This window comes from Vanacampus margaritifer, chromosome 10 (genome assembly GCF_051991255.1).
Source record: "Vanacampus margaritifer isolate UIUO_Vmar chromosome 10, RoL_Vmar_1.0, whole genome shotgun sequence".
NCBI lineage: Eukaryota > Metazoa > Chordata > Actinopteri > Syngnathiformes > Syngnathidae > Vanacampus > Vanacampus margaritifer.
Window position 1 is genome coordinate 11742336 of NC_135441.1, and position 25596 is coordinate 11767931.

Sequence of the window (25596 nt, forward strand, 5' to 3'; positions counted from 1 at the left end):
GCGATGACTCTTTTTTGACAAGATTGGGTAGGCGTCAGTAGAAGACGTGAGGCGGAGCTAGAGGGGACAATGGCTGGGGATGGGAAGCGAAAATGGCGACCGGTTGCAAGCAACTCACGCTTGACCATTTTTTTCAAAGACGAAAAGCATCGACCAGTGCTAAAGAGCACATTGATGACGACGATGATCATCATCGATGATGATCATCGTCATGATGGTGACTCCGAGGTTGGAAGCGTTGACGCGGCAGTAGAAGACGTGAGGCGGAGCTAGATGGCTGAGGAAGCGAACAATGGCGACCGGTTGCAAGCAGCTCATCGACCAATGCTAAAGAGCACAGTGATAACGACGATGATGATGATGGCGGCTCCGAGGTTGACGCCGAAGTTGGAAGCGTTGACGCGGCGGCTAGGACCACGTCATAAAGCCTCACCGGCTAGCGATGCTAACACCGGAAAACGCGGAGCACAACCGAGCACTTCTGCACAGGCGGACGTTCAATCGGACGATGAAGAGTGCCCCGAGTCCAATGCATATTCATCGGAGGAGTGGGTACAGTCTGCTACTTGCTATTCCCCGGAAAAAAAGGCCGTAAAGAAAGTGTAACGTCTGCACGCGAAAGGGGCAATCGCAGTGAAACGAATCTGTTGTGCAAATCCTGCTCCGTCTCCTTGCACGCAGGGGAGTGTTACAAAAAGAAAAACTGTATTTGAAACATCCACATAATTGTAAATAGTACCACAGTTGCACACATTTGTAAATAGTTTGCGAAATTGTTACACTGTTGAATGGAAATAAACGTATTTTGCAAACTAAAAACACTTTTTCATTGTTGGTGGTGGTGTATTACAGAAGTAAAGCACTATTTAGGTGTTTGTGGCATCATTCATGGACAAAAAGAAGTGTACAATTCACTAGAGTGCATGAAATAACATATTTTCACAAAAAGCTCTTTTTCTCCGCTTTTTGTTTCAAAACAGAGCATTTCGGTGAAACTAACCATTTTCTATTGTTGATTACTGAAAAACGGAATAAGGTAGAAACAAACTTTTTTTTCTGATGAAAGATGAGAGTTCAATCTTTCATTTGGTAGTATGTGTGTTTCCATAGTCCAAACACAACATTTTCTGTGGACCTTGAAAGATCAGTCAAAATGCTTAAATCGGCTGGCACTGGCGACATCCCGTTTCTGAAAACGTCTGGCAGTCAAAGAGTTAAGATTAAAGTCATATTTTTTTCCAGAATAGTAATTTATTTTTAAGACAAATCTTTCTTTAGTCCCGCCTTTCCCGAGCAAATCACAGTGGAGCAGTCCCAGATGGATTTTTTTTTAGAAAACTCCCTTGAGTGAATCACAATATCAATCTGGCTATTGCCAGGTTAGATTTACAGGTGATTGGGTCTGAGCCTTGTAAGTGTGGTGGCTATATAAACAGTTCTCGACATCAGGTCAAATCGGTAGACCAAATTTGTTGCACCATTAGCCTACAAAGACATTTTATTAAAATTTTTTTTTTGTATTTTGCATCATTTCAGAAAAGCACATTACAGGGTGAAAGAACATTATGTGTATGACGATATGTGTAATGCTATTGCCGTCAAATTTGAGTCGAAATGTACATAAGGGTTAATTAGCATTAGCATTATGAGGGCTATCCTTTGAAAATGTTCACCCTGAACCCCAAAAAGTTAGCAGTTCCCTGCTGTCATATGTAGGTCACGTCAGCATTTCACAACATGCACATGACAGCTGAGCGTTGATAAACCGGATGGAGGCTGCAAAGGGGGTCAAACGCGCTCTAAATCCATCCTTCCTCCCCCTCCGTGCTTTGTAGTAGCGCGCGTAAGCGCTCGTGTCGTCACCAGCCGGTGACGTAAGCACCGCTGACATAAGATGACGGCGGCTCAAAGGATTGCCGTATACGGCCATGATGCTGGCCAGGCTGGGTTGTGACGCAGGAACAACTCGTGACTGCTGCAGAAAGAGAAAGGGGTGGGGGGGCAGCTGCAGCCGTGACGACTATTTTTAGGCGCTCACTGTTGTTCCCATGCAGGTCCCGAATGAACCGACTGGCTGCGGTGTGAGGCGCGGTGCACTAAATTGTCACAGCATGTTAGCATCCAGGGTTGGGGAATCCAGATCCAGAAAGTAAAAACCCTTAAGCCACAGGAACTTGCTTAAGAGCTCGTTTACCTGCCAATTAAATGGAAGCACCTGTGGCTAAAGCCAATCTGTGGCAGGGTTTTTACTTTCTGGATTCCCCAAGCCTGTTAGCATCACATGGCAACCTAGCAAGATGCACTTTAGCATTAGCATACTAAACTCAAATCATCACTGAAAGTATTTGGAAAACTGAAACTGACTTTACAAGCTAATTGATGGTCGCAGTATGTAAAATGGTATGTTTAAAAGAAGCTGGATGTTATTTTCTACTTTTAGAGCATGTTGCTTATGTGTGATTTATCGACCCCCACCTCACCTCACACACCTTAAACCATCTATCAGTGTGATTGTTCTTAGTTAACGAGCCCCTTGGTCTTCATTTATATGCATGTTATTCTCATTTTTATCATCTCATCCTGATGAATGTAAGTCCATATATGTTGTTTCTATCTGTGTGGTTCGATAAGAACACTCTAGGTTGAAGTCCAGTATACACGGTAGGTTTTTGAATGTCGCTCATCGATACAGACATATACGGTAAATGTTGATTATATGTTTGGTCCTTATGTAAGCGACATTAGTCACACCAAAGTGGAGAAGAAGAAGACGGACAGAGGACAGGACAGGAAGTACTTGACAGGATGAATTCCAACACTCGTGTCTCCTCTTGTTTCCACTCTTCTCACACACACCTGCACGCACACACACTTGATAAACACTCCAGCAGAGTCGACAAGAGTTGGCAATTTGTGTCAGGGCAGCTTTAACCAACAACTCTGGTCTTGTTATACACAAAAACGTGTAACTTGTATCTTAAGGCAAATTTTTTTTTTTAATTTTTTTTTTTTTTAAATTTTTTTTAATTTCCTTTTTTCCTCAGTAGAGCTTCTTTCTGCGGATGTATCTTTGTGAGTGTTATCGCGATTTCTGCCAGGTGCCGTCGTGGCTGGGGGGCCTCCTCTATTTTCACAACAATGGGCCATTGTCTGCGGTCAATGTGTTTGAATGATGTCTTTGAAGTCTTATCTCATATCCGGTGAACTCCAGGTGGGCTGTTTGCTGGGGGCTTTGTGGTACCGCCCTTCAAGATAGTTTAAGAATGTTGTAAGTCCTTTATAATCTTCACACTTGTGAGAGGCTGCAGCCATTGTCTGGAACTCACTTGTGCCCGGAATATTTTGTAGAAATAAAAGCTTCGAAGTAACTGTTCATCGATCTCCAGCCTGCATTCGGATAACCAACATTCTCACTACCCGAAAGAAAACGAACACGCGGAGGAAAAGATCATCCGTCTAACACTGGCTAATGAGTATTACAATGTTGTAATGTCGTTATTTCACTGCCATCCTAGCATAAAGCGAGTTTGCTACCTTGCTGGACCGGAGAGACTAACCAACCTAGGTTAGCTTAGCGTTAGCTAGCTTGTACGACAGAAGCAACATGGATGGATGACGTGGATGAATTTAAAACTTTATCACAAGAGGAAACACACCGTTGGCGAGGTTAAAGTAAGCAATTTTAAACTAAAAATGAAAATATTTCCGTAGGTTTGTTAGCGCATTAGCTGATATGTTTTCAAAAAAGTGAATATGAGGCTAAATTGGATTTTTAAATTTGTGTTTTTGGCAAAAAGTATAGTTAGCAACACATCAGGATTCAGTCGGTTAAATGGTAAACAAATATGTAAATCTGGATTTGGTCTACGGCCCCAGGCACTAATAGTGACTGATTTAAGATTTGACTTAACAGCTTTCAACCACAATAACCGAATCACAAATTTGCATTTCAAAATTCATCAAGACTTCCAAGGACTTTTTATTTTTGCTGTGTATGGGATGATGTGGTGGATGTTACACTGTCGTGACTAATGTGATGCAACAGTTAGCCTGTAGGTGGCAGTGTACTCAATTCATAGCTTGAAATGATGACACGGAGCGCTGCAAGCGAGTGCTGTTCATTAGGGTTTTATTTCTGGAGGCAAATCAATGAATATATGTCCTTTATACAGTATATGAGGAGCACGTCTCTACAGTTTCATAATGTAAACAATCTCTGAAGAGAAAAATGTATTCAGTTTAAAAGGAAGCCAGCGTCTCCTGTTTCAAACTATGTACACCAATTAAAATATAATTTATAACAAGAACATCTATGAAACTAGATTTGAACAATTCAAAAATACTGAAATGCCTTTTTACCCCCGCCCTTCTCCTCTCCACATTCTTTACCCGACGTGAAATCACACACACAAAAAAAAAAAAAGAGAAAAGGAAGGAAACACCTCAAAAAACATCCGAGCTAAGTGGAGCATAAATAATAATAATAAAAAAAAAAACATATGTAAAAATATAAAATCTCACTAGAAGTATTTAGCATATTTTGTTTTAAAAAAAGAGAGAATCAGGTGAGTGTGATAGTCCTTATAAGTCAAATACATCATATGCCCTTTATCTTATATTGTTCCACACGCTCACATTTATTTTTTTCACTTTTATATTTATTATTTTATTTATATTTATTGTTTCACGTAGAATCATTTGCCTACCAAGTGCTCATTTGACATCCTTAAAGGTTTATTTCGTGTGCAAAAATGATTTAGTAGAAAATAAAACAACAAAACATTTTAGCGTGTGAACAGAAAACAAAGAAGCCGCCAACTTTTTTTTCTTTTTTGGTCAAGTTTTGCAGTTTTTCTTGCCGGTTTTCCTCCCACTTTTTCCAAGCGAAGAGCAGGAAGTATTGCATTGTGGCGAGAATATTTTCCCTTTGGAAGGTTTGATTATTATCATTATTATTATTCATATTTGGATTGATTGGAACTAGCCCGTGTGGACAGTGCTTATTATTACACTTGAAAATGTGTCTTTCCAAAACACTTGAGGAAAATAAAAGGTCAACATCAAAGTTTTCTATAAGAAAGTATATCATCATCTAGTTATATATCTACACAAACACACAAATATATATTGAGATATATTCATATATATGTATATACCCTTTTTTTTAGAATATGGCTATTGAAAAAGAGTTCTTTCGGAAAAAAAACCTCAGTCCTCAGTGGCGGTCGGGACTGGATGGGAGGGGTGCCGTGCGGAAGGGGAAGAGCCAACTGTTGATTTTAAGGCTTTGCTGTGATCACGTGATCACGTGATGAGGAGACGTCGGGGGCCAAAGTTGCCAAATGTATTTTTTTTTCAAATGTAATTGCAATTGGATTGTATTATTATTACTCTATTAGTAGAGTGTATTACGATATTGCAATGCAAATGCTACGTGTGACTGTAACTGTGAAAACATTTCTGATGAAATTTAATTTACGGTGTAGCGTAAAGTGGGTCAATTAATTATTTGATTGAGGGCGTCTCTCAGGGCGCATATGAATTTTGCACATCGCAACTCCCAGGGTCCACGCATTTTCCTATTTTCATTATATCCGTCCCCTGATTTAAATTTGGGGTTTTCGTCTGTTATCCTTATGGCTCCCCCTAAAGGCGGTCAAGGTTAGTGCAGGCGTTAAACCCGCCCTCAATTAATCAAATCATTACCTGACCCAATTTATGCTTCAACAGTATTTAAGTGTTTATAAGATATTGTGTGTTTTTTTTAAATTAAAGGTACATTTATGTATTTCTGTAAATTTACATGTACATTTGTGTGCATGTGCAATTATGTATCTAAATTGGTGTAAGTTTGTGTAAGTTCAAGTAAGCTGAGGTATGTAAGATGACGTGAATGTAGTTGCCATGTTAGTTGATGCATTTTATTTGTTATACTTATGTGTGTATATTAGTACAGTATTTAAGTTAATGTATGTAAGTTAATGTGTACAGAGATTAATTTAAATTGGCATATGTATGATGACTTGTATGTAAGTTGGCATGTATGCAAGTTTACCAGTAAATTTGTGGATTACATTTAAGAATCTTGGTGCAAGTTTATGTGTATGTAAGTTCATGTACATTACAATAGTACACATACCTAACTCCGTATGTAAGTTCAAATGGATACAGTACATGTTTGTGTATGCAAATGTACAGTATGTTGATGCAGGTTTGTATACATCTTTGCGTACATGTATGAATGTTTGTGTATGCACTTTAAATTGATATGTATAAGCTCGTGTATATAAGCTTATGTGTGTAAGTTTGTGTAAATGAAAATAATTTTTAAGTTTAGTATGCGTCATTTTTAAAGGCAAATTTGGCCCGCCACAAATTCAACATCATCATGATCGTCATCATCATCATGTTCATCATCATCATCACCATCATCACCCCCACTCTCCCCCCCGGTCTTTTCACCCCCACAATCCCAGTCGGGACGTAAAGTGTGCAAGATTACTAATGATTTTTGTACACGGTGTCGATCACATTCCTCTTTAGTAACCATTCTTGGTATTGCATCCAACAACACAGGAAAAGAAACGAACACAAATAAAGAAATGTGATCATCTAAAGGGATTTTTCATGTTTTTTTAAAAACAGTGTTGGACTTTGTGTGTCAAGTTACGTCAACGTTCCCTCCAAATCCTGCCGCCGCCGCCGCCCAAAATAAAACACATCGTTTAGTGCTATGTACACATTATATAAGACCATACTGTATGTGTGTGTGTGTGTGTCTATATAATTTTATATTAGAGCTTCTCTTTATGTAAACCATGGTGTAAACATTCAACGTTCTTGTGTGTATGCGTGTGTATGTGTGTGGTTTGATAAGCTGTGGAAGGACCCGGAAAATCAAGGTAAAATCAAGGCCTTGAACCCGCACAGAGCTGCGTCTTATTTCGGCAAGGACACGAAGTGCTCTGGACTAAAGCCTTCCACACGCCGCCATTTTTGGAGCAGAGGCGCCAACCAGTGGCAGACATTTTGAGCTAAAGCTAATGCTAAGTGTTGTGTGAAATAGAGGTATGCTGTGGTCAGGCTAAATGGCTATAGCAAATTGGTCCTACAACTACAAACATGGTGGCGTGCAGAAAAGTCTTTAGAATGAACCCTGATGGGATAGAAGGCGGCGGCGAGAGCATCGGCGCATGGACGTGAGGTAGAGATGCTCAGCTGACACCACCCGCGTTGTTTTCTTGCTAAATTCCAACGCTTTCTTCCCTTTTTTTTTTCCCGATGCCTCCTACTGGCCGCATTGGGTGCAACCAACTGCCGCTAAAGGGGATGTTTACATTCAGAATGACAAATACATTCCATCAGATCAAACCAACACAAGTCAGTCGGGACATTTTGAGGGGGACTGGGATGCTTCTCGTGATGGCGCCACCGCCACTGGCAACCAATCATAGTGTTCCGCCCACCCCCAACTGAACGACACAGGCTGCAGTTTAAATGTAAACAAGAGATGTTGCATCAGCGGAGTGGACCAGTCCGCAGCTTGCAATGTGGGAATGCTCCACCTTTTCTGATTGTTTTAGTAAGTCGGCTAGCTGGCTAAAGCTAATACTAACGTACTTCCAATTTATAAGAAGGGGGAAGAAAGGGTGTTGAGGTGAGGTACGAAAGACAAGAGTGTGGTAATGTGGTTGCGCTAGATGGTTAAAGCTAACAGTAGAAAATGAAGGGAATGTGGTTGCGCTGCCTAGCTAAAGTTAACATTATGTGTAAAACAGGCATGCTGGCTAAAGCTTACACTAATAGAAGTGCGCTTTAGTTTCACTACTTGGCTAACTTGAGGGTGTTTGTAAAACAAAGGCGCGCTGTGAACATGATAGCTGGCTAAAGCTAACTGTGAAGGTAAAATAAAGGTGTGCTATGGTCTTTGCTAGCTGGATAAAGATAACTCTAGAAAAGAGAGGTGCACTGTGATAATGATAGTTGACAGTGTATGTAAAATTGAAGTGCTGGCTGGTTGGGATAGCTGGCTACAGCTAACGCTAACAACCTTTCAAGAGCTATAAGAAACACCAACCATTCGAAAAGAGGTGTACAATGGTCACGCTAGAATGGCTAAAGCAAACGTTGAGTGCGTACGTACAACAGATGTGCTGTGAACGAATTGCCTAAAGCTAACGCTAATGGCCTTTTAACAGTAGAAAACAGTTGTGTGCTGTGTAATAGTGCTAGCTGGCTAAAGCTAATGCTAGCAGCCGTTCAAGAATCTGATTAAACAAAAAAAATGAATGGAAGCTTATCCAGGCTAGCATTAGCCTCCTACTCTTCAGATGAAGCATTCCTACAAAGCATTTGGCGTCTCCATGTCACTAACCAAACACGGACCAGTAGGGGGCGCTGCAGGGATTTGGGGATTTTACGTTGACGGTGACAGCGGGTAAAGCAGAAAAAACCTCCCAACGGTGCATAGATCAAATCAAGGAAGCACTACAATTACAAAACAAGAAATAAAATCTTCATTTTTGTAAACTTTTGCCAACCTTTTTACATTGAACGTTATACTCTTTGCACACACACGACAGTTTTTTTCCATGTAGAACATCCAACACAGCGGGTATCTTTTTTTCCATTTTTTTAACAACCACACACAAGGTTTGCTTTTTTTTGTTTTTTGATTTTTCTATGGTGATAGCACTCCGCCCGCCACCCGGATTTTTTTTCTCACAGAGACACACAAACAAACACACGCACGCACACAACAAGGATTTGCTACGGAGGTCTCTCGGCAGGACGTAGCGCCGCGGCTGGTCTCGTAGCTAATACAAAGTAGCCGCCTTTGCCTCCCAAAAAAAAAAAGTTCTTGTCGTCGATTTACTCCCATCGTTTTTTAAAAATGTAAACATTTTATGTGGAGAGGTGTGTACCGCTTCTTTCTGCTGCTGCGGGGCGCGGCGTTTAATAAGGCGGGACAGTCGCGGCGCGGCGTGGGGCCAACGCGGCGAAACAGTCAGCGGTGGTGCAGCGACTTCTGGGCCTCCTTCAGCAGAGTGTCAAAGTCCAGCGCGTCGTACTTGCTCTTGACTGGGCCTGGACCTGCCTCATCTTGAATGAGAGGGCATACATGCTAATGTTAGCCTAGCACAGTGAATCCCAAATGTTGTGTGTGCCAATGGAAATGCTTCTATGTAAGTTAATTGGTCTGAAAATGACTAAAAAACATTTTTATATCTACGCCATCAACATATCATGACTGTCAGACTGAGGAAATTCACACAACAGATGATGCACTCTGTGTTCAAATAAATAGGCCCAGATTTGATGCTAGGCTAACATTAGCCTAGCGTACGGGAATTTACACCTTCGGTTTTGTGTGTGTTGTAGTAGTCACCAAGGTCGATGTAGCGCTTCCTTGTCAGTCTCCTCCCGCTCACAGGTGCGCTCGGGAAAACATTCTCACGCTCCCGCCGGTGCCGCTGGATGCCAGACTGGCGGATCTTTATTACGCCGCAGCGCTCCCTGTAGGCAATAGACACAAATCTGAAAAATTTGGACCTTGTGCAATTTCGCAATAACAAAAACTCATCTCTTTTTTTGCTGGAGCTTTTTGGTGTAACAGGTCTTACACTGCCTTGTACTACAACGTGAGTAGGCCTAATAATTTTACGGATGTGGAATGACATGTAGGACAAACATAGTACTTAAGTAATATTAACATTTTCAGTGCGAATTGAGTTCAGTGTGTTGAGTAGTTTGGTGCCATCCACGAATGGCATTTTTGATGCATAAGAGCCCTTTGCACTGGAACCTCCTCACAGTATGTGGTTCAAATTTGGTGTCAGTCAGCCCAAAATTTTGACGGACCCCTCAAAAGTCAAATTGAGCCTAAATGGCCGCTTTGAATCATAAAAAGGCTTCCTGAGCATGTTCACATAAAGCTCCATTCAAGATACACATGGCTTTCATGTTGCTAAGTTAAACTGGTTCTGACTATTTTTAGTGAAGAACCCCTGGATATGCTCAAATTATGCCTAAAATTGCCACCTTGAACCAAAATGGCAGACTTCCCTTGTCTTTTCAGGCAAGGCTTTTTGAGACTTTTTTGTGACATTGCTATTAAACTTGATATTGCTAAGTGAAAATGGTTAGAACAATTATTCTGGAAGGACCCTGGAAATGGTTAAAATGAGCCTAAAATGGCTGCTTTTAACCAAAATGGAAGACGTATGTGTTTTTGGGCAAGGTTTCTTGAGACTTTTTGTGTCCGCTACTCTAGTGTACCGTAATGGTGACTGGTCAAGTACTTGGTCTGGTTACGTACTCATTACAGATGATGACTTTGCAGTCTTCTGCCGTGCCAAAGACCTGGAAGCGCTTCCTCAACATGTTCTGGGTCATGCTGCTGGGCAGGTTGTGGATGTAGAACACCTGACAGTTCTCCTGGCAACAAGGAAACCATAGCAACAGTTAGCAACGGGCGGGAGAAAACACACAGATGGACGTAGGAGGTTTTTAGCATTGCAGATGTTGTCTCTACTCTCACGCGCGCACACACCCACATCCAAACAGTGTTGTGATTCACTACGGAGTGGAACGGGAACACTGCGTACCTCGTCGGATTTGGCTTTGTTCCTCTGTTCGTCATTTGGGCACATCTCCGAGTGTTCACTGAGGATGGGAGAAAAGATGGGATACGAAAGATGAGGGGAAAAATAAACAAAAAGGTGAAGCAACAGCAGTGAGAGAAAACAGAGCAGGTGAATTACTTTGGTCCATTGCTCTTAATCATGACTACACACCACAAAGTACATTCCTAAAAAGTGCAATTATTCCAAAATATAAGCTGCCACTCGGGTTTAGGTGTTCATCTCTTAACCAGTAGAGCGTAGTCATGCACTAAACGTGCCCAAGACAGGAACAGGAAGTTATTGACCTCATGTAGCCAAAATCTATTTCTAAACTTGTTTACTCATGGAATAATGTTGATGTATTGTCTGTAAGTGACTTTTAAGACACTATTAAATGTGTAATGTAGATAAAATTATGTGTGAACTAAATGGTAGTGTTTGTTTACCTTAAGTAGTCATCGCTAGTGCGCTAATGCTAACTGTGTTTGCTAACTGTTTAGCATAGACTAACACCTTTGTTTACTCATGGAATAATGTTGAAGCATCATCTGTAAGTGACTTTTAATGTGCAAAGTACATATAATGATGTGTAAACTAATTGGTAGTTAGTGTTTGTTTACCTAAAGACAAGTGGCGATCGCTAGCGTGCTAATGCTAATCGCGATTGCTAACTGTTTAGGATAGGCTAATTTTATTGCTGTTGGATTAACAAAAAAAAAGATTTTTTTGGGGGTGAGGCGATTATTGATTAGTTGATAGAATAATAAGTAAGATAATTGATTTAAAAAAGATTAGATAGTGACACAACAAGGGCTCACGTGGTCCATGTTAGCATGGACATCTTTCCCATCAAAAGCTACTCCTGGACCGTTTTGGGATGTTTACCTGGAGTCTGCCTTGCTGGCGGGGGAGTCAGGACACACATGGAGCATTGGCGAGGGCGAGCGGGAAGCCGCAGAGCACTCCGCCTCTTCCTCCGAATTGGGGGGCGTGGCGGCTGCTGATTGGCAGTCAGACGGACGTTGTGATGATGTCACCGGTTCGCCAACGTCAGATTGGACACCATTTTCTGGCACTCCGTCGCCGATTTGGGGTTCTCCAGCCCCTTGCAGCATGGCGCCCAGCATGGCGACGCTGCGCCTGCGGGATTCTCCAAGGCTCAGCGCGCAATAGTCATGGTCGCCGAAGTCACGGCAGGAGTCATCGTCTCCGGCCTGACCCATGCGCCGCAGCTGGGCATACAGCTCCGTCTGCTCCGGAAGCTTACGCTGATGCGAGCGGCTCAGCCAGGAGCTTCGAAGGCCACCGACACCACCGGGAGACGAGTGGACGGATTCCTCACCATCGCCATTTCTTTCGCCATCACCGTTTCTTTCGCCATCCTTTCTGGCCTCGGTTGGCTTGAAGAGGTCGTCCTCCACTGATTTGTGAGGCGGCGTAGTGGGTGGCGTCAGACCTGCAGAGGACATTATTTATATGGTGCCATTGAAGGATTCTGTCGGAGACTTATAGAGAGACCTCCTTTAAGGATTCTTACAGATATCTCGTTCAAAGACTCAAAAAAGTACCTGCAGTTCCGCACAGATCCACGCCGAGCGTCTGCTCGAAAGTCTTGCTGCTGAACTCTCTTCAGTCATGGGAAAAACAAAAGAGGAGAATCATGTAAAATTTCATCATGATGCCTCCTCTCTCATGAAAGCAACCACATGCAGGCCTGTCCTCGCTGCTATTCTTCTCCCATCTCTCTTTTCTTTTTTTTTTGCCGCAACAAGCACACTGGCCACGGGAATAAAAATCGGCCAGCGTTTGAAAAAGGCAGATTAATGTGAAGGATGGACTCATGCCAGGGAACGCGTTCAGTGTGGCGGCCTGAACGAGTTGGAGACGCTCCAGGGACGCCGGCGGGAGGTTAATGTGGAAAAGCGCGGGCAGTGAGGAAGCATCCGTCTGGGCTCAGATTACAGTCAGAATCATTAAACATCTTGGAGTACAATCTGTTTTGGATTAGAATGCATCAATATTAGGCTGCTGGAATGAGAAATGACAACCAGGCAGAGTCACGTGTTTTAAATCGGATGCAGGATTCCAATTATATGTACGTACTGTACATCAACAGGTAATCATACAAGTAATCACCTGGTTCAAGGATTTGCACTGTACAGAGACCTTATACAAGGACTTATAGACTTTCTTAAAGGATTCCTTAAGGGACCTCCTTCTAAAAGGTCATTACAGGATTCTTCTTCAAGGATCTGGACCTCCTTCAAGGCTCATATAAGACCTTGTTCAGATATTCTTAGAAAGACTTCCTTCAAGGACTTCAAGCCCTTGTTGAGAGACCAAGGACGCCTACAGATACCTCCTTCAATGACTCCTACAAGACTCATAAATTACCTCGTTCAGGTACTCCTTCAATGATCAGGCATCCCACAGAGACCTCTTCAAGGCCGCCTACGGTGATCAAGGACACCTACAAGGACATCCTTCAAGGACATCTACAAAGGCCAAGGACTCCAGATAGACCACCTTCAAGGCCTCCTACAGAGAGTTTAGAGTCTAGAGAAGGGATGGCGAGATCCGGTCCGCGAAGGCCGGAGCCCTGCAGGTTTTGGATATTTCCCATCTTCAACACAGCCGATTCATGATCAGCTCATCAACAAGCGCTGCATAAGCCTGATAACGATACTGTTAATTGGAATCAGCAGCAGGACTCCAGCCCTCGAGGATCGCAGTTTGCAATCCCTGGTCTAGAGGGACCGCCTTCAGAGTCTCCTAAACAGACCTCCCCTTAGGCCTTGTACAGAGAACTCCTTCAAGGCCTCATATAGAGACCCAGGGCTCATACAGATACCCCCTTTAAAGACTACTACAAGGCTCATACCAGACTGTTCAGGTACAAAAGACCTTTCCAAGGCCTCCTACAGGGACCTCTTTCAAGGCTTCCTACGGAGATCAAGAAAACCTGCAGGGATATCGTTCAAGGACTCCTACAAAAGCCAATGACTCTCGAGGGACCTACTTCAAGGCCTCCTACAGGGACCTCCCTGAAGGCGTCGTATAAGGACCAAGTTAATTTACAGAGACCTCCTTCTAGACTTTATACAGAGACCACGCACTCCTACAAAAAACGTCATTCTAGGTCTCCAACAGAGACCCTTTAAGCACTTGAGTAAAAACTGATGTGTAAGTGCTGTTAAGTAAACTGCTCATGCATCTGCTCTCACTTCTTATGACAAAATGCCTGCTTGTGGCGACAAACAAAGAATCTTAAACACATTGGCTCGTCCACGGCATGAACAATGTTGCAGCCGGCCGGCATGAGTGTGACAAAGCAAAGAGAAATCCTCACCCTGTGGACTTGTTGGCGTTGAGAGGCAGACACAGGCAGGTTCGCTTTTCTGTACACACACAAAAGAAAAACAATTTGAGTAATAAAGGACTGGAGTATGTGGGCAACAATGACAAGCACTGTCCTCATACAACGGACACATATCACGTCACAACATTCATCAGTCATGTCCCATTTGTCAAACCTGTCAACATGTTTGCTTTACATTAAAGCCAACTCTACTATATTGTCCCATTGTTATTGTGGTCTTTCCCAAAATTACCTTCTTTAGTCCATTTTGATTGGCTAATTTGGTGTGGGATTGTAAAACTGTGTTTGGTCTAAAAAACTAAACTATAAATGGAAAACCTGATTTCATTTTAGCTACAAGGATTTAATGTCGCAAGATGGCCTTTTCCCAAACTATTGAAGTAACAAGTTCATTTAACAGCCCTGTTCTTGGCATAACTACCAACCCCGAAAAAAATACAAACAAAGCCCATGGTCTCACCGCTGTGGCAGCAGGTTTTGGTCACCTCCGTTGTGTCACCTTGTGTTCCTGCCTCCGTAGTGGTCCCTCCTCCGGCTTGAGTTGGCGAGAACTTGTCCTCCGCCTGCTTGTCATCCCACTCCTCCTTCCTGTCGCCGTCCCTCGGCTGCCCGGGTCGCAGCCTCTTAGCAAAGCGGCTGGGGAAGGAAGCCAGACGTCTGGAGCGGCGAACCGAGAAGGAGCCGCCATCCTCCGCGGGGCTTTGCGGCGCCTCGCAGGAGGAGTTTCTCGAAGAAGGGTCTTTACAAAGATTCGGTTTAGGGGTGCCGGGTGGGCGGTTGGAAGGCAGGAATCCTGGTCCTTCTTGGGTGTACGGCGGATTGTGCTGTCCGTAAGGCTTTCTCACGTCGAATGAGCTACTCTTCTGAAGAAGCTCACGGAGAAGTGAGTCGGTCTTCATCTCCCTATGCCTCGCAAAGGGAAGCCTCCGGGGGGCACCCCCTGGACCACTGCTCGCCTGGGGAGCCACCAGGACCACCCGGCTGTGAGAGTTTGTAACCGACAGGCGGGTGGCGTCGGGTCGAGTCCGAGGCCTGGCTGGTTCCTTGCGGTCCAGACCTTGCTGCTTGCGCACAGGCATACAGTATGTGTGCATGTAGGTGATAAGCTCCACCACAGAGCGGAGTTCTTTCTCCGAAGTGAACTGTGGCTTGGCTGGCTCGGTGGGGGCCTTGCTTTGCCTTGCCTCCACCTCGCTACCGGAAGAATCTTCTTCCTCATCATCATCGTCCTCCTCTGATTCGCTGTCTTCGTCGTCTTCCTCCTCCTCTTCATCCTCTGGATCGGCAGCTGGGGGGTCCTTGGCGTCACGCCGGGATGTGGTGAGATGACGGTGGAGCTCGGTGCACAGGCGGCCCGCCGGACGCACGGCGCGCGGCTTCCGCACCTGAGAAGGATCCATCTGTGAGGGAGAGACAAGCTGGTTGATTAACCGCATAAATATGAAGATCCTTTCACACAGTTTATGCAATTACTACATCGCATGTGTCTTTCACATAGATGGCAGCGAAAAATGGCAATTACCGCACCAGTATTTGGTTCAAGTCTAGCTCTAGTTGGGTACCAGACTTAAAATTGTCTGGGTCTAGTTTAATCATAGTATGGTTCTGGTGTTGCTTTTATTTAGTACTAGTTATTTTCTTGAGACATATAGTACTCGTGTATCTGTACTGGTTGCACTCTTGTATGTTCGTAAATCCATGGTATTAGGGAATTTCAGGTACTGGCCTGGTTGTAGTTTTGTACTAGCTTGATACTACCCTGGTCTTAAAATAGCCTGGTAATAGTCTGATAATAGCCTGCTTCTAGTAAGGTACAATTCTGCGTCTCTAAAACTACTGGTCTTGCTGCAACAAAGTTAATTAGTGGTCCATGCTTTGTGCCGTTCCCTTTCCCACAGCCGCCCCTTATGGAGTTTAGCTTTGCTGCCCCAAGCTGGACGAGTAGCACCACAATCATCAAGTACAGAGCAGTCGTACGTTCCCCTACGCCACATTTGTTATGAGCGATGGTCTCTCTCTGCACCACACTCACTCCTAAAATGAGACGTCAGGGCTGCCGTTTGTTGTTTCTGACGAGTGAAGAGCGGAATTGAAAAGTGAATAAAGACATCAGAGAGTCACATGTTCAGCTTGGCTGTGTTTAGAATTTTAAAGAGAGTCTTTCACCATATACGCCATCGTTTCTTGTTGTTATGCATGGGGAGAATAAATTGAATTGCAATGCAATGATTCTAAAAGTCTCCCAGACGGACAAATTTAATAGAATTGCGAGTCTGATACCCAACAACAAAGAGGAAGTGTCACTTCAAAAGAAAACATCAATGATCATTGGAAAGATTTCTCAACGTGATCTGTATTGCTAACTCTACGAGTAGAGATTGACTTTTTAATTTAGAACAAAAGGAGTACAGTTCAGGTGAAATCAAAAAAACATTTTTGATTTTGTCTGATATTAGTCTTGTCCTACTATGCTTCAGTCTGTACTTTGTCTCGTTGCAGTCAGGTCTACTCTGGTCCCAGTGTGCTCCTGATTAGGTTCCAGGTTGGTACTTGGTGCTAATCTGGTGTTAGTCTGGTACGAAGTAGTCGTTATCCAGGTCTATTTCCACACCTTAACCGGAGGTCGGACTTTCCGTGAGTGTAGTGCTCTGTTGCTATAGCGATGCCCGTGGACGCCATCTTTGCCCACAGGCACATTGGGCGGAGTCAGCAGCAGGATCTTCAGCTGGTAACACAAGACGAAGAAGAATATAAATTATTGTTACATTATAGAGCGAACATGGTCTTCACATCATCATCTTCATCATCATCATCATTAGATTGTCTTCATGACATACCTATCAAATAATATCAGATTAGGGAGAAATAACCGTTTTCCAGTCTGACACTAGTCTGGTTGCAGTCTGATTGTAGTCTGGTAAGAGCCAGGTAAACATGTGTTACTAGTCTGGTCTATCCTGTTTATAGGGAGTGGTCTGGTGCAAATTTGGTTATAACCCGGAACTTGTTTGTGTCCAGACATCTTTTTGCCTGATTCTATTTGGGTACTGGTCTGGCCCTTGTCTAGTTTCAGTCTGGTACTAGTCTGATACTCATTTATCACTAGTGTGGCACCAGCCTGGTTCTAGTCTGCTGCTAGTCTAGTAGTTCTCTCCTGTACTAGTCTGGGTCCAGACAGGTCCTTATACGGTAATTTGCCAAATACTAGTCTGGTAGTAATCTGGTTTGAGCATGGTTATAGTATGTTACTCGTCTGGTTCTAGTCTGATTATAATGTGATTCTAGTCTAGTACTGGTCTGGTAGTAGTATGGCTGGTGTCTTCCAGTACTAGTACAAATCCTAGTAGAATATAAGAGGGAAGAGACTGGTGTGAGTTTGTTTAACCTCCTAAGGCCCAAGGTGTTTTTTACATGCAAATTGCTGTCCACGTATGTGGCCACTAAGCCTTAGGAGGCTAAAGCCTGGTTTAATTTTGATACTAGCCTTGTTCTAATCTGGTACAAATCTAGTTCTACTGTGGTTGTAATCATATTGTAGTCTGGAAGTAGTTTGGCACTTGTATTATTATATTATATGGTACTATTCTGGTTCTAACCTGTTGCTGGTCTGGTACTAGTTCAGGTGTAGTCTGGGCCTAACGTGGGATGGTTCTAATTTGATCTCGTATTAATCTGGTTCAAGTGTTGATACAGTTGGGTTATAGTCTGGTAGTAGTATGGATCTAGTATGGTACCAGTCTGGTACTAGTTGGAAAAAGCCTGGTATGAGTCTGGTCCACTGTCCGGTAATACTCTATTTAAGTGTCCATGCCTTAATTAGTACAACATGACCACCTGACTGTTTGGCTCAATCAGAGAGGAAAGGATTTGTGGGTCAGATTACTGACACCTACACTAACACTTTGTGGACCAGCCAAATTGGCAACGATGATGAGGAGGAGGAGGAAGATGAGGAGAAGGCTTCCATTGAGGATGCTGAAGAGGGCTAGCATGTGTGGGCCACATGCAAAACACCACAGAAGCATCCTTAAGCACGAGCAAGTGTTTCAGGGCCTCTCAAACACAGATTGTTCCACTCTGGATGACTTCCTAGGACACATCAATGAAGGCCTTGTCCCCCAAATGTTATATTCAAGCCTATGTGAAAGCACACAAGCAGTAAGACACTGACAAACCTACCTATCTACCTACGTTCTTTTCTACCCTCCTTCCTACCTACCTGCCTCCTACCTGCCTGCCTACCTAACTACCTACTTAGCTAACTAGTAAACTGTGTGCCAGCCTGTAAAAGGGCTAAATCCAATAAATCAAATCCACCACTTAAACAGGCAATAAAAATCAATTGTGTTCAGCTGATTAAACACTTAGTTTATCGGAACATTTCATTATAACAATTTGTCTTGGAAATAATTGCAGTAAATTCTAATCCTTTCAAGCACATGCAGATCAGACTGACTGGCCTGCAGGAGGCAATTGTAGTTCACATTCACACCAACAGAGGGAACTAGCACTCTCAAGGCTGAGGGACTATTGACCTGTGAAGTGAAATATAAAAATATATACCGGGTATGCACATTTTTATGTAAGTAAGAAATACCCAGGAAAATCAAAAAAATACTTTATTTGAACTTCCCCAAGTGCTTTCTGTTCTTGTCATTTACTGAAGTTGGTTTGATGAAGAACTCTTTAAAAAAAAAAAAAAATTCAACATTGCATGATTCCAAGCACCAACGACTTTTTGACTTGTAACCATTTTCTCTCTCGCTTTCTATTCTTCCTTAACGTAACTGATTAACCTGCTTGCCTCGCTTGTCATTTGGATTGTTGACTTTTCAATGTCACCCAAAGACAGGCCAGTGGTGCACTTGGTAGTTTTTGTCAAAACACAAAGACAACATTGTCATGAGACTCGCTGTTTTGGGACTAAACAATGCCACTGAGGCATTTAGCGCCCTGCTTTTACACTTGGTGTGCGTGTGTCTCTACCACGCTAAGCTTCATGCTAAAGGCTTGTATCGTCACACTATCTTACACAATTTCTCTCTGAGACTCGAAACACTATTTTAAATAGCCTTTATAGCTTTAACAAGCCTTTCTTCAACTTTTCAGTTTAGTGCATTTTCTACATACATTTTATGTGGCAAAACAGCTTTTCCCAAAACTTTTCAACACCCTGACAGAGTAGTCTTTAGAGAAGTGCTTGTCAAACGTCTTATGGCGCACATCCATTGAACCCCTTGACAAACTTGGAGCACCCCTATCCTCAACACCAAAACCTCCCCAACTTGCCAATATAGATCAAAACAAAGTCAGTTCAGCATATAGCTACCTTAATTTCATGTTGTAGAACACCCTTTCACAGTTATTTTAAGCAACACACCCCTTCAATATCCCGCCAAAGTGGGCGCTCCCTCACCGTTAGTACCACTACTCACCTAAAAATAAAAAATTAAATAATACACACAAAGTCTGTTTAGTGAACTTTATAGCAGTTGATTTAATGCAATAGAATAGCCGCTGCCAAACTTTTTAAGACCTGCACCCACATCAATAGAATTGGTGCATTCCTATGCTTAGCGCCAAAAACTCTCTGACCAAAAATTATCAAAAGAAACGCCATTTAGCATATTGCTCCATTGATATAACATCAGACAACAGCTTTTCCGAAACTTTTTAAGCCACATAATTCTTCAAAAGCATAAGAGTTGTCGCACCCCCATGCTACTCATACCCCAATAAATCAAAATAAAGCCTAATGAGCTAATAGCTTTGATTTTATGTCAAAGAACAAACTCTTAGACCCATTTACGCTGCAAAAAAAAGTTGGTGCACCCCCTACCACCCATTCATCTATTCCAGACATCTTTGAAAATTAGCACGTCTTAATTGAAATTCTGGAGATTGATAGGACACCACCTCACAAACGGGTCAAGCAAACGGTGAGGCTGAGTGGATATTTACGCTTCAGCCGGCCCACCCGGAACAAAAGCATCTTTGTAGTCCAGCTCCGGCACACATACCCACACAGATACACAAAAAGGTCTCTCAAGCTTTAGTGAATGATGAATTAGCGTGCTTGGCCGTGAGCATTGTAGCTGGAGTCTATCAAGGTTTGGGATAGATACATAGCGTCCGCAGGGTTGCTCAGGTGCAGGACAAGACAACAAAGTTAGATTCCTGGAAGTCTTTGGACTTCGGGGAATAACAGGAGGCGCAAAAGGGAGAGGGAGGGGTGGTCTACTAAGGCATCCCACAATGACGTGTGAAAAGTGAAAGAGGGGGTGCACGCTGGTAGAAAACAAACTAGTAGCAACTAGCGCCTGCCTGCCACATTGATACGGATTTAAGTACGGTAATGCAGACATCAAGCCAAAGTATACCTCTATCAATGTTTAAAATAACAATTAGTCATCTGTCGGTATGGCAGCTAATTTAAATTGTGTAAAGACAGTTGAGATGTGATTTATTTTCATTGTTTGTGATTAATCCTACAAACTCTGCCGAACAACAAGCAGTGAGTAATACAGGTAGTTGTAAAAGAAGTAGAGAATGCCGTACAGAAGGCAGAGAAGTAATACAGGAAGTTGAGAATATCAGACAGGAAGTACAGACAGTAGAATAGGAATCAAGAAAGCCACGCAGGAAGTAGTGTTGCAGCAAGTATCAGTACCAGTATCGTAGCATGAAGAAAGTCAGCCAGGAAGTACACTGACAACTACAGAAAGCAGTGCAGGAAGTTGAGAAGGTGAGACAGGAAGTAGAGAGAGCAGAACAGGAAGTGGTCTTACCAGGGAGGGGTCTTCTGTGTCCTGCGAGCATTTGACGTGGTTTGTCTCAACAGAGAAGTGATGAAGATGGTCCGTGTCGTCCTCGTCCCGCTCGGGCTCGTCCTCCCCGAGGGCGGGAAAGACTGAGAGGCCGCCCACCTCTGCGTCCACCATGCCGTCAAGGCTGTCGGTCAGAGCGGCCAGCAATGCCGCGTTCTCCTCTTCGATCTAGAACGCGCCAGAAAACACTTTTCAACTTCCCACCTTGTAACACAGAACACATCAACAATCATTGATTCCCATCATAATCTGGCAACCATGTTCATCATGGCTTGATGTACAAAAAAAAATCAATCAAGACCCTTTGCAAAAAACATAGGTGGAAGGTAATTTGGTTTCAGACATTTTTTCTTGTGGTTGGACCGCAGAAAACATGTTCTAAGGAATTCACCCAATTGCTACATATACTGTGGTACCTTGCGATGCGAGATTAATTCTCAAAACAAAACTGATTCGTGAATGAGGACAATATGGCCGCTCACCTCAAAAAGCTCGTCGGGTGTGCTGTATCGGATGGAGGCCGGCGACGCATCCGCCGCCTGGTCGCTGCACCACTGCAGCTCGCCGAGGCAGTTGACGCTGTCAAAGTCGCTAGTGTCCAGCTGCGAGAGGTCAATGTCGGCAAAGTCGGTGTCCAGGCGGTCTGAGCACACCTCCTCCTCCCCATACTGAAGATGGAAAAAAAAAGCAAGAGGGTCAGGCCAGTGTAGTCTGTTTGTAAAAACGTTCACGCGGAGAAGCGGAATCACACAATCAGATAATGGGATGACATCAACACCAGCGTCTTGTGCGATGTATAAAGCAGTTAATAGACGCCGGGAAATTCATGAGTTGACTTTAAACCCACCATTCGGGGTTGGTGCCTTTCACACACAATGGCAATTTGGTAAAAAGAATTCCCGAATCATTCCCAAATTCAATTTGGGAATTTTCATCTTCCCCCATTCCAAGTTGTTAAGAGCAGTATGCAAAATTAACAGGGAAAACACATCTTGGAAGGTTCCCAAAAGCTTGGAAATTTGCAAGTAAACTCCAATACCCCACATTTAAGGCCCCCCCCCCACACCTTTCATACAAAACACCAACACAGGAGGAAAAGGTGTGGGGGTAAAAGAAAGAAAAAGAAAAAAAGCCAGTTGTACAGGACCACAAAAGTAGGGAAAATTGTGAGTTGACTTAACACCTCCATCCGGAGTCGGTAACTTTCACATAAAACAGTGGTATGTGAATTGACGGGGAAAAGACCGTTTTAAAGGGCCTCGGTAGACAGCCATTTCGTTGATTAACTTTCACACAGTACAGAGACAGACACATGGGGAAAAGCGGTAAAAATCTGAGAAAAAGTTTTAAGGCAGGAAATTAACATGGGCAACATTGACTTCAACCCCTCCATTCTTGGGTCGGTACCATTTACAAAAAATGTTAACACATTCACTTTGATGGCAGCGTGAAAGGGGCTATGCTGTAGAGACTCAGTGGAGGTGATATAATCCAACTGTACACAAACGATAGGTCCATTTTTGCCTCTAGACCCCATAAAAATTCCACAAAACCGAAGACCCTTCATTTATCCACTTTTGCCTTTCACACAGCCATGACGAGATAATGATAGTGACAAGAATCCACGCTATCTCCTATTAGAGCAGGAGTGATTTTCCAGACGGGACGCTAAAAGCCTCGTGGTGTACAGTCATACACGCGCACACACACACATTGAGCCACGTCATTGTGAAGCTGTGAAAAAAAGAACCGAAGTGTGTGACACTGTAGGAGGAAGTGAGTGTGCACAACTGGAGTCATTGAATAACATTTTATGAAAATGGAAGTAGTTAAGTAACAACAGTTGAATTATAACACACAAGTAGAGTCCACATGTGAAACAATGCCTACATTGTCGACTGTTTCTATAGACAACAAAAAGATAAATGTGCTATTGTATTCCGGATGAGAACATGTCTACTGCTAGACTGATGCATGTGACTGCACCTTTTCATTTTATAGGTACTTAGCATCACAAACCACAGCTTAGCTAACATGTGGCTAAATTACAATGGCTAATGACCCAAACATTGCAAAAGTCACTGATGTCGCAAACTTCATTGAGGCTGGCAATAATGATGTAGCTAAAGTTAGCAGTGTTGCTAAAGTTGGAGCTAAGTGGCTAATGCCAGTTTTGATGACATATCGTATATTGGCTGTATTTAAATGCATCAATGTTCAAAAGTAGCTACTTGTAGCTAACTGCGATGATGTCGCTTACCTTGGCACCACTTAGCATATACAGTACAATGAACATTTCATTCATGAGTCTAATGAGAAAATTATGAAATAGCGGTGAGAGATTACATATTAATATCTGATCCGTTATCTACTTTCAGTCACTCACCGTGACTCATTTAGCATTTATTAATTCACAAAAGCACTTTATCTCCTCAAAATCTACAAAAGCCAATCTTTTTTTAGTTTTTACACCATCGTGAATTCTGTAAAGATTATCGGCTCTCATTCATCACATTCATTAATCTACCCATCGCTCATTAGTGTTTATTTGCCTTTCAAATGGCGATTATGGCTTAGCAAATATGCTAATTATGATGGCTGGCCATGTCTTTGTGATTTAGCTTAGTAATTATTTAGTCATGCGCTTTATGTGTGTGTTTATTAGGGTTGACATACAATATCACCACGTTTAGGGGATGTCAGCCATTTTAGTTTGCAGCAACCATTTTAGAAGCTTGACTTGCCATATAACACAAAACTCCAATAACCCCTTCAGGAAAATTCAGCCCCTGAAAACAGTTTCACTAAGCAGCACGAAATTTGGGGGGCATATCTATCTGGAGTAGACCCACAAAAAAGTCTCAAGGAGCCATGCTCGAAAAGACACTGGAAGCTGGCCAGTTGGATTTGAAGCACCATTTTACGGTTTCCATTTCCATCAATCTTTCAAAGACATACTTCGATGAAAAAAGCATTTAAAATATATCTCTTCTACCTGCATTATCACAGTAAAAGAATGAGCGGGTCGGTCGTGACTTGCTAGAAAAGACGACGAAGGAATGGGGGGGACTGGACGCCCTCCATTAGACCCTCCCACTGCTTCATCTCCCTCCAGCTGCTCATGCAGGTGTGCGCATGTGTGTGCGTGTGTCTGACACTCTTAGCATGCTGATCACATCCCCACTCACTCACGTGTGCCCTCGGCTCGCTGGATAGGCGCATCCTTCTTCTTCTCTTTCATCTCACGAAGCACGCATCCTAGCACTAAAGTAGAGCATAGATCGCCGCCAAGGCCCCACAATCCTATTAGGATTGGAACCAAAATGTAATTGGTCCTTCCTTCACTCCACTTGCAAATTTTTAAATGGGAATCATTGAGCTTTTTTTCTCTGCAATTAACAATGAGTGTTGACAATCAGTCACTACAGTGAGCAGCAATCCAAGAGCTGTTTTCTGTTTTAATTTGTTGCATATCAGTCACTACCGTAAATTGATGTCAAAGATGCGCATCTGTTGCTACAGTGGGCAGCTATTCAAAAGCTGTTTCAGCTACAGCATTTGCAAACGAGTCTTGCTGTCGAAGCCGCACATCAGTCACTACAGGAACACGCAACGATCCAAAAGCAGTAGCGATTGGAGTGGATCTCAGAAAGAGCGCTCTCTCACGCAGCCAAAGAGGGGTCAGTCAGAGTTCACGCCGTGATTGTTCCGGCGGTGTGGTGAGGAGCACCCGGAGGTGCCCAGGGCAAGAGTTTGAACACAGCAGAGGACAAAACGCAAAACAAAAATGTAGGGTTGTTATTCCTGGCATTAACATCTTCCACAAAGACAATAGCAGGCGTTCAATGAATCCGTCAGTGTGTCTTTGGCTCCTGATATGAGGGTTTAACTGGGCCATTAGGAAGAAAAAAAAGGCAGATTAAGCAAACGGGCATGAAATTATATGGAAGACTACTGATACCTTTGATGTTATTGATAGGGAACACTTCCAGGGAAAATTTGAGTTCAGAAGAAGTTCAGCGGATTTATAAATAGACCAATATGACTATTAAATACACGGGTATACTCACATTAAGCAATCCGTGCCATGCTTGCCCTTACTGCCACCTAGTTGAGTCGGTCTGAGTTTTCCCACTCCAGTCCCGATAGCAATAAACATGATGAGTACAAATGATACACTAAAAAAGTCCATGGGACACTAGGTCACATGCAAGATCACAATGTACAAAGTGCATGTAATAATTTATGCTGTCATTCGCCTTGCCAGTTATTCATACTAGCTGCCACCACACGCCGTACAAATAAACAGAACGACTACAAATGATCCACAATCAAAAAATAGTCCCCTGCACACTCAATGGCTTCTATGTTCCGTGACCAATGACCATGCTCGTAACTTCCTATAGCACTCATATCGCAAATCATCTTTTCACACCGAAATAAATGGAAATACCACTAAACAGTTTCAGCATCTGTGCCACATTTTACTCTGCTCTTTAATCAGAAAAACATCCCTCTATAAAATTGGTCTTCACAGAAGCATACAGAAATGTTGCCATTAAATAGAATGTAAAGAATTAAACAGGCTTTGCCACATTTTTGCTTCATTTCAAGGGACATTCTGCTCTTCTTTCTGGTGTTCGCACCTTGGCCGCCTGAGGCAGTAAAAAGTCGGGTCATTCGCATTTCAAAGCATCACTGTATATATATCATATAATAAATGTAATCTTCGCTTGACAGTTATTCACAGTAACGACTGTGCACA

The 25596-nt window shown here is 43.0% G+C and overlaps 1 protein-coding gene across 1 annotated transcript in view; it reads right to left on the reverse strand.

Annotated features, from left to right (window-relative positions):
* Positions 1-4112: 4112 nt before the first annotated feature.
* ppargc1b (peroxisome proliferator-activated receptor gamma, coactivator 1 beta) overlaps positions 4113-25596 on the reverse strand; it is a 61380-nt gene continuing 39896 nt past the window's right edge. The window contains exons 2-12 of the mRNA XM_077577849.1: positions 21314-21499; positions 20793-20999; positions 16616-16729; positions 14465-15404; positions 13975-14023; positions 12194-12252; positions 11511-12081; positions 10608-10665; positions 10319-10437; positions 9389-9516; positions 4113-9102 (exon numbers count right to left, since the gene is read on the reverse strand). Of these exons, the coding sequence (XP_077433975.1) occupies positions 9008-9102; positions 9389-9516; positions 10319-10437; positions 10608-10665; positions 11511-12081; positions 12194-12252; positions 13975-14023; positions 14465-15404; positions 16616-16729; positions 20793-20999; positions 21314-21499 (2526 nt within the window). The 3' untranslated portion in view covers positions 4113-9007. The remainder of the gene's footprint in view (positions 9103-9388; positions 9517-10318; positions 10438-10607; positions 10666-11510; positions 12082-12193; positions 12253-13974; positions 14024-14464; positions 15405-16615; positions 16730-20792; positions 21000-21313; positions 21500-25596) is intronic.